The sequence below is a fragment of the Brachyistius frenatus genome, unplaced genomic scaffold (genome assembly GCF_029030835.1).
Source record: "Brachyistius frenatus isolate BFR_SWC_R1_liver_20210118 unplaced genomic scaffold, ASM2903083v1 Contig_4, whole genome shotgun sequence".
NCBI lineage: Eukaryota > Metazoa > Chordata > Actinopteri > Embiotocidae > Brachyistius > Brachyistius frenatus.
The window spans coordinates 1,553,399-1,562,500 of NW_027210603.1; the positions used below are offsets into that span (position 1 = coordinate 1,553,399).

At 47.0% G+C, this 9,102-nt stretch overlaps 1 protein-coding gene across 1 annotated transcript in view; it reads right to left on the reverse strand.

Annotated features, from left to right (window-relative positions):
- Positions 1-1,380: 1,380 nt before the first annotated feature.
- LOC138626914 (nuclear receptor subfamily 1 group D member 2-like) overlaps positions 1,381-9,102 on the reverse strand; it is a 10,047-nt gene continuing 2,325 nt past the window's right edge. The window contains exons 2-8 of the mRNA XM_069708914.1: positions 5,793-6,104; positions 5,606-5,694; positions 5,316-5,460; positions 3,322-3,887; positions 3,033-3,218; positions 2,719-2,929; positions 1,381-2,625 (exon numbers count right to left, since the gene is read on the reverse strand). Coding sequence (XP_069565015.1) covers positions 2,429-2,625; positions 2,719-2,929; positions 3,033-3,218; positions 3,322-3,887; positions 5,316-5,460; positions 5,606-5,694; positions 5,793-6,104 — 1,706 coding nt within the window. The 3' untranslated portion in view covers positions 1,381-2,428. The remainder of the gene's footprint in view (positions 2,626-2,718; positions 2,930-3,032; positions 3,219-3,321; positions 3,888-5,315; positions 5,461-5,605; positions 5,695-5,792; positions 6,105-9,102) is intronic.

Sequence of the window (9,102 nt, forward strand, 5' to 3'; positions counted from 1 at the left end):
TGTGAAAACAGCCCTCTAGTTTTAAACTCTGCAGATTGTGCACCGTGAAGCTCAAACTTTACTGGAGGAAGAAGAAGGAAAAACATGTTTTTGAGAAGGGCTTACTAATCACATTAAAAGCCTAAAAAGTAAAAGTTCATTAAAGTCTCTTACATCCAATAGCCACATCTGCAGCGTTGTCAAGACGCCAGACCATAAATCTTCTGTTTAATATAGGTCTTCTGTTTATAACCAGAATACAGTAGGAAAGATACCGAGAGGCTAAAACGTGTTCCTGCAGTTATTGTCGTGTCCAGTAGGGGGCGTGTGAAGCCTCAACATGAGCCATAGAAAGGACTGGAACACTGGTGGTGTCAGAGCACCAACATGGGACTATGGTCTCCAACAGAAAAGGACTTTCTGTACTTTTTTTTTTTTATTCTGACGCAGCCATGAGAATAAACGGGAAGCCAGTGGCTGATGCTCATTTTTCACATCTTGGCACCAATGGATAAACTGTACACGCTGTTGCTCATAAATGAATCACCTAATGTCGAGGCGATTTATTGTTTTTGTCCAGCTGCAGCTCAAAATAATGAGAAGCCACATATTCAGGCATAATAACCACTTGGAGACTCAAAATATAGATGTAAATCTGTGCTATTATGCAAAACCTTATGTATCTGTCTGATATTAGCAGTACTGAAGGTATCAGACTGTCCTGTCTGCGTCAGTCCATTTAAAAAAAAAAAAAAAAAAAAAAAAAACTAGGTCAGTGACGGAGTTCTTTGTGGAGACTTCTGAAGGGCAAAGTTGCTGTTTATGGAAATTGTTCCCAAACATTTCTGCTAATATAACTTTCCCAGACCTTCAAGTACCCTGTAGTGATAGCAGGGGTGAGAGCTGCTCCCTGTTCCGTCTGGTGCGCCGACTATACAAATCAGAGGATTTTCATACACTAGTCCCCATTCAACCTGGAATACAAATTGCCTTTCAGAGGCCTATTTGCATATATCATCAGGCAGAATCCATCTGAGCCTACAACATCCCTCTCAGTCGACTTACCGTCCCTAGTCTATGAAAAGTCGCAAAAAAACATCTTGTATTTACTGAAGTACGACAGTCTTGAAAATTACATTTACTTACTAATCACGCTCTCGAAAAAAAAATCAAGTGATGTTTTCTTGTTAGGAATAAAGCCCCCTTAATGGCTCTCAGGTCTCAAGTGTGATTGGCTGATGGCCTCTGTTGCTAGGCTACGGCTCCACGGTATGCCTCGGCATCACATCGAGGAAAAAAACGATAAAGGATGTGCCCGTGGAAAAGCGCTGTATACCCATATTTAAACATGGTTTCTCTGTGGTGCGATCGTAAAACATTTACAAAATATTCACAAGCCGATTCTGTCAGTTGACAATACATTTATTTCAATTATATATCTTCAAATAAAAAGTTTATACTCAGAGCATATGGTTCAAATGCTGCTTTCTCTTTGCAGTCTGTAGAGCAATCTATTATGTGTGACGTCATACAATAATTTCAGTTCTATAACTTCATTTACATATCCAAGAATCTGCAAACTAACAAGGGTACGAACCAAGAATAATGCTTATGTACAAAATTTACAACCTTAACATAGAACCCATCAGACGTGGTCGAAAAGGACCAATAATTTGTCCCTGATTTCCGTATACAAATACAATGCAACGTATTCTCATTTCTTAAAAATGTCATACATTTCAATCACAAATGGGTGATTTTCGTAAAGATTTCCCGACATGTTAACATGTTGTGAAAATAGCTTATGTCATTTCAACAGGGCGAACACAAACTGTCCTCCTAACGGTGTGTTAGACATTGCTATTGCTATGTAATATATTGATTTAAGAGGTTTTCTGAATCCACTGAAAAGTGCCTTTACACTTGCATCAAGAATGTACAGTAAGAAATCATTATTGGTGAAGGTTCCTTTGTCTCTGGACGAGAGCGTGCGCTTCATTCTTCTTGGCTCTGTGAGCCGGGACAGGAGAACGAAGTCTGGAGAGGAACAGCAGGCTCTCTCTTCTTTTTGGTCTTCACAACAAAAAACTCGGTCTCTGACGAACGCCAGAAGGGAGAGGTGGTGGTGTTTGACTGAAAAACTCAAGGAAGAACACAGTCTATGTTTTTAATAGTGTTTTTTTTTTGTTTTTTTTGTCAGCAGTCCATCTGGAAGCAACTGGAGGAGAGATCAGTTTGAAGTTCAACGGGCCTCCACCTCCTGCTGTGCCGTCGTTCTTCGCTCCTATTTTCTCTTCTCTCTCTCTCGCGGCGTCAGACTCGGCACAGCTCCCACAACAACTGTCCACCATGCAGAGGCCAGTGGACTGAATGGAGCAAGCCAGGCTTGCATGGGGAGCGGGGAGGTTCCCGAAAGCCGACACCTCACGAAGCTGCGACGTGTCTGAGCTCAGGGGTCGATGCGAAAAGCTAAAAGCTTGTCGGAGTGATGGTTGTTGAGGGTGCGCAGGTCCGGCAGGCGGAGCAGCAGCTTTGGGAAGAGTGTGCTGTCGTCCGGGCGGCGGCTGGTGATGAGAGAGCGCAGCGCTTTTATTAGGTTCTCCTGCAGCTGCTCCACTTCTCCCACTGCGACGATGCCAGAGCGATCTGGAAACAGGCGGGAGAAATCGGGGTTAGACACGAGATCGACGTGTCTGCGTCTGCGTATACGTTCTGTGCATCCAAGTGTCCGAGTCTTACCTGCAGACACCAGCACGACGGCCATGAAAAGCGCCATCTCGTCCGGCTCCAGGCCCAAAGACCCGAGCTTCTCGCTGAAATCAAACATGGCGTCCAGGAGGGAGCCCATGCCGAGAGCTCTCAGCGATGCCAGCGAGTACGTCTGCCTGTTGAGGAAGGTGACCGTCCTCTCCTTGGCGTCAAACAGTGAGCAGAACCTCACCATGAGAACCTGCGAGAACAAAACCGAGTCAGCAACAGAAAGGACTCAATAAAAAAAACAGAAGGGAAATAAATGAATAAAAAGTTCTCGGCAGCTGTTTGAATGGACGTACCTGGAAGGTGCCAGATTTGAGCAGCATGACCTGATCGTGCTGGCTGAGAGTCTGGAAGCCCGGGATGCTTTTTGCAAACTCCACCACTTCTTTGACGGCGGGGGTGAAGCACTGGGAGAAGGACTCCCACACTTCCTGGCTGGAGCGACTGGCCGGAGCCACAGGACACGAGTTGAGTGGACACGCCTGCAGGAAGCAGACACGGAGAGGAAGAGAGGCATTATGGTATTTATATTGACAGGAATTTAATTGATTTATAAAGATGTTAAAAGAGGAAAAAGAGACTCACCAGCACTTTGGCACCTCCGTTCAGCTTCCAGGGGCAGGGACTTTGGTTGTGGGAATCCCGGGTTGCGAAACTGTTCTGATTGGCTGCGTAGGAGTGAGATGACAGTTTGCCGGTGACGGGGCACTGGTTCCGGTTGGGGGAGAATGTGTACTTGGCGTTGTCAACGTTCGTGTTAGCGGGGCACTCGTTGTTGCCGGCTGCGACGGGGAAGTTTGCGTGGACCTGGTAGCTCGTCATCAGGTTGGCCTGCTCCACCTGAACCGCGTGCTGCGTCTGGGTCGTGGCGTGCGACAGCGCCGGCTCCGGCGCCGAGCTGCTCTGGAAAGAGGAAGTGCTGAGGTTGCTGTTGGCGGCGGTCCTCTTGAGCGGTTTCTTGTCGACGTGGTAAGACTGCAAAATGGAGCCGGCTCCTTCGCTCAGCTGGTTCTGGGGACTGCAGGGGGCTTCGGCGGGAGGCGACACCTCCATCTCCATGGAGGCCGACTCGTTGAGGCTGTTCATGTAGCTCTGCATCTCGTCCAGCAGCCTCTGCTTCTCCCGCTTGGGAATACGTCCGAAACGCACAGCTGAGGAGGACAGCAAGCAGAGGAGAGCGTCCCGTTAGCATTTACTGACACTTTGATTCATACATTGAACAACCTGAAACGGTCCTTGTTCTCACATGTTTCCTACATCCAAGCTGCGTGGATTACTAATCCCGAGATCTCAGACTGTTCTGCCTCCATCACAGCTGTTACACCACCAGACGGACACTAAAGCCTTCATCTCATCCTCCTCTTCAGCCTTTACAATCCCCTCTTGTTCAATTCTGCACCTCCACTGACAGTCCTATTTATAGCACGCTGTATGCTACCCCCCCCCCCCCCCACACACACACACACACCCCCAACACCCCACCACTCTCTATCCTTCTCTATCTGCCTTTTAATTGAGCTCTCACTCTCTTTTTTCTGTGGAAGTAGGTCACTGGGTCACCGGCGCTGAGCATGATGTCATTAGCGAAGGGACCGAGTGTGTGATCGGGCGGAGAGGTCAATGACAAGAGAGGCAGGTGAGAGAGGAGGAAGGTGGGAAATAAATTGGATCATCAGAAGTTAAGTGGGTAGCAGGTATCATGTCGTCGAGTTAAAGACTTTGAAAACGTAGGAGTAGTTGAAAACCACCAATCATCCCCAAAAGGATTATTTTTTTATCTAATTTGTGGGCATTTTTCAGAAAATAAAAAGATGGCTTCCTGATGTCAATCCCATGAATCCGCAGATGGTTTTTCACCCCCCACACACACACAATCTGGCTTTTTTTTTTTTGGGTCAACTAAAAATGTTTGCTCCAGAAAAAAAATAACATGATTTATTATCACCTAGTTTAGCTGCATCCCGAGAGATTGAACTCCTGCGGGCGGAGGGATGCAGAAGTGCAGGTTAGCTGCCTTAATATTATTTAAAATTAAAAGCCGAGCAAATCCAGGTTTTCATGATTAACAGGACTAAATAACATTATGTGTCAAATGACGGTTGGGAAAGTGTCGGGAGAAGTTGTACATCACGGTGAACCGCGAGGGGTGATCAACAACTCTGTGCCCTCATTTCCAAAAATAAACTATTTCTTTCACAGTTTCTACGTGACTGATGACTACTGGGAGTCTCAAGCTCCTCTGGCCATAAATCAGACAGCAGTGCAAGGAGCGAGGAGGAGGAGGGAGGGGGGGAGGGGGAGAGGGCAGAGGGGAGCTAAAGACAAAAGGAAGAGGAGGATGAAAAGAAGATGAAGATGAGGCAAGTCTGGACCCGTTTAAGAACAGAAGGATCGTTCTTTTGTCAAAAGCTACAACGGGAATTAATTTGGACTTTTAAAGAAAAACACATCCGAGGAAGCTTTCTGTGTAAATATATCAATAAAACAATCTCCTCTGCACTGCTACACAGAAATAAAACGACAAAAACAAAACAACAACTTCACTTTTGGTTTCCATGTGAGTAAATATGGTGTCTCACCATCTCTGGACATGCCCACGGAGAGGCACTTCTTAAACCGGCAGTGCTGGCACCGGTTCCGGTTCATGCGCATGATGTGACAGTTCTCGTTCTTCACGCACATCTTGTAGTGGATGTTCTGCTGAATGCTGCGTCTGAAGAAACCCTGCAGAAGACACAGGAAGAACGGAGATACATGAAGGATGGTGCTTTTGTGGCAACGTGCGAGAACATTTTCCCGAGTCATAAAAAAAAAAAAAAAAAAAAAAGCAAGGCCGTGACACGGCGGGCGTGTTTTTGTCTGGTCTCACCTTGCAGCCCTCGCAGGCGTGAACGCCGTAATGGAACCCGGATGCGATGTCGCCGCACACCTTGCACAACAGCACCATGCCTCCGGTCTCTGCGGAAGAAGCACACGTCCATTATCAGACACTGAAATCCAATCACAACGTCCAGGCAGGTGCACAAGGAGGGGAACAGGACGCAGCAGGTACTTACTGGTGAATGTGCCGGTGAAACCGCAAGGCCTCTTGGCCACCGTGGGATGGCTGTAGGTCGCCGATGACACCGTCGTAAACTGGGCCACTGGGGCGCTGTTTACTTCGGGGAACTGAAAGACCATTTTCGGGGAAGGTGTTCCTCCCCCGAGTTCCCCTCTCTGCTTCAGGGATCCAATCTCCTGATAGGAGCCACTCTCCGGGGACGACGGCTGCGAGTGGGAGGAGGGCGACTGGGTCTGGTACCCGCTGGAGGGGCTGCCAGGACTCGGACTGGCGCTGCCGGATGATCCGGCGTACAGGATAACACCACCTGGAGGAACAAGAAGATCGGGGGGTGAACTCTCACTTCAGTGGCCTTCGTCTGGGTCTTTGTTTAAAATAGGCGAGAGCGTGAGTGTTGAGCAAACACACAGAAAGACAAAGCCTGACCGTGTTGGGACAACAAACGTCCGATATGGTGAAGAATTTAGAAAAGATTTAGCCAGACCAACAACATTTTTGACCTGGATATTTGAGGTTTCCCCGTTTCTAACCTGACAATCAAGATAAATAAATTTAAATTTTTTTTTTTTTTTTAAATTAAAAAAAAAAAGGCCGAGTCATGCTAAATCTTAAAAAAAAAAATTTTTTTTACTTTTTAAACCAGCCTGCTGACATCCTGGAAGTGTTTTTGGTAAATAAATGAAGCTATTTGCGATAACCTTGATCTCTCGGTTGCTGTATCATATCACACTGTTATTGGAAACAAAACACCATAAAAGAGATAACATCATATCGTACTATGACAGTGATTCACTTCACAATGAGTGACAGACAGGCCGTGACCAGATGTCACATTACGTCGGAAATGCCCCATTACCCCTAATCCCTCTTCCCCCCCTCCCCCCGCCCACCCACCCGCCCCCTCTTCTTGTTTTCAGGCAATGTTCCTCCCGCGAGATGAAAGACTGCCCCTCACGTGCAGCCTGAGCCAGCCAGCTCCCTGCCTGCATTTCAGTACAAGTCGTTTTTCTACTCTCCTTCCTCCTGCCCCCTCCCTTCTTCTCTATTCTCCTCCCCTCCTGCCGCCTCCGCCTCCGCCTCCTCCCTTCCCTCCCTTCCCTCCCTCCCTCCCTCCGCTTTGGCTGTGGGCCTGCAAACCCATCTATCCGCCAGCCACCTGACCAGGAGCTCACATGGACTCTTGACACAGTTCCCGCCCGGCTCACAAGGCTGCTTTGCGCAGTCCCGTGTAGACAACAGCAGCAGTGCCATAACAAGCGCTGGGGCAGATCACGTTTGGAATAGAGATGGCTTTAATGCCGTGACTACAGACGGCTGCTATAGGTTGATGCATTCCTCAGACTCAGTAGAAAACTATGCAGAGGGTAACAGTCACGTTGCTGCTCGTCACCGGTTTCACACTGAACATTTTTCTCAGTCTGGGTAATGTATTTGGTGTAATTAGGTGAATGGGAGGAGGGCAAAGTTACTGGAATCTGTGGTATCCTGGGAATAAAACGAAGACATGACAACCAAATCTTTGCTACTGCAGATATTCATGATTTAAAAAACATGAATATATATATATATATATATATATATATATATATATGTGTGTGTGTGTGTGTGTGTGTGCTTAGTTTGGCATCCTCGCCTTTATTCCACACATTTTACAAGTACACCTATTAATTTGCTGTGAGTTCACTGTGTCAGCTATCTGAATTCCTTCAGACCTGCCAACTGTCACATTTCCAATGTGCAGAAATGGCTTCACAGTCTTCATTCAGACTCTGCACCACATCCTCATGATCGCATGTCACGGTGTTACTGTCACGCAAAGATCGGCATCGTTATTCAGGTCTGTGGCACAAATCTACATTTTGTTCTATTCTGACTCAAAAAAATAAATAAAATAAAAAGACAAAAAAAAAAGGTCAGCTGCTATCTGAAGTTGTAACAATATCCTTGAATTGTCTACAACTGTCATTATGCCCACATTTCCTCTCAAGGACCTTGAATCACCAGAGAAAAGTCTCCCTCGTCTCTCCTTCAGAAAACACGTGCTCGGTTTCTGTTTAGCTCTAAGTGCCTCCTTAATGCCGCTGCTCACACGTGTCGACACTGGATGCAAGGTGGTTGGTTGGTGTGTGTGTGTGTGTGTGTGTGTGTGTGTGTGTGTGTGTGTGTGTGTGTGTGTGTGTGTGTGTGTGTGTGTGTGTGTGTGTGTGTGTGTGTGTGTGTGTGTGCAGACGGGGCTGTAACTTCACCCTACACACACATTTTTACAGTTTCCTGTGTGTTGTTGTTGTTGTTGTTGTTGTCGTTCTAGGAAAGATAAAGCTTTCTGGACATGTGTGTCACCTGCACGAGACCCACGCCCACACTCTGTTTCCTCCCCCCCCCTCCTCCCCCCCGGTGTAAAAAACAACACTCCCCTAATCTGATGCTCCATAACTAATTCCTGGAAACTGACGGGACTGCTTGCTTGAGAATATCATCCCTGCTGTAGTCAGGCACAGGCTGCAGCATGTGACCTGTGCCGCTACGGGACATACAGAATAAACAATACGCTGCGCCACCCCTCCTCTCCGACTGCCCCCTCTCATGCCGTCCCGCCCCTCCGGCCGTGCACGTATGACATACAAACTACAGGCTCGTGTCATGTCTGATGGGGGAAACACCCCTGCTTTAACAAATCTGTCCTTTCTCATGTGGACATTTACAACTGCGTGGCCGGTAAGCCTCGCTCCACGTGAAAGCGCTGGCCTCGTGCCATGTTTCTATTTGTGAAGCATTTGTCAGGGAGGATGGACCTTCAAAGGAAACAGCTTGACCTTTTGTTTTGAGGGAGTTTACGTGTCGATTTTTTTTCTTTCCTGGGTTCGGTCATACTAGAAAGAAAGCAGGTTAAACTGGATCCCGGGGGAGAAACTCCACCTATCTGGGCTGTCGGCCGTGTGATCGTCTGCCGAGCAGACGGGACTCCGGTTTCAGGACCGGCGTCACAGCTGAACATTCGGCTCATTGTTCCTGCTGGTACCATGTAACACGCGTGACACATTTATCTACTTCAACGTACTGCATGTTTGTTTTACATCTGGTTTAAATATACTTTTACATTCATTTTTTTTGTTGTTATCATCAGAGAAGATAAGAGTTTGGCAATAATCATACATCTAGGTCATAAGTCCGGCTTTCCGAACACTTACACGTTGAATTCGGAGGAGTCATCGACAGTTGCAACAGTTTTTTGTGAGTCATAGTAAGAGTCACGCTCATCTTTCTTTGCACGTCAATGTCTTCATCCATTAAACTGCTAAAAAAAA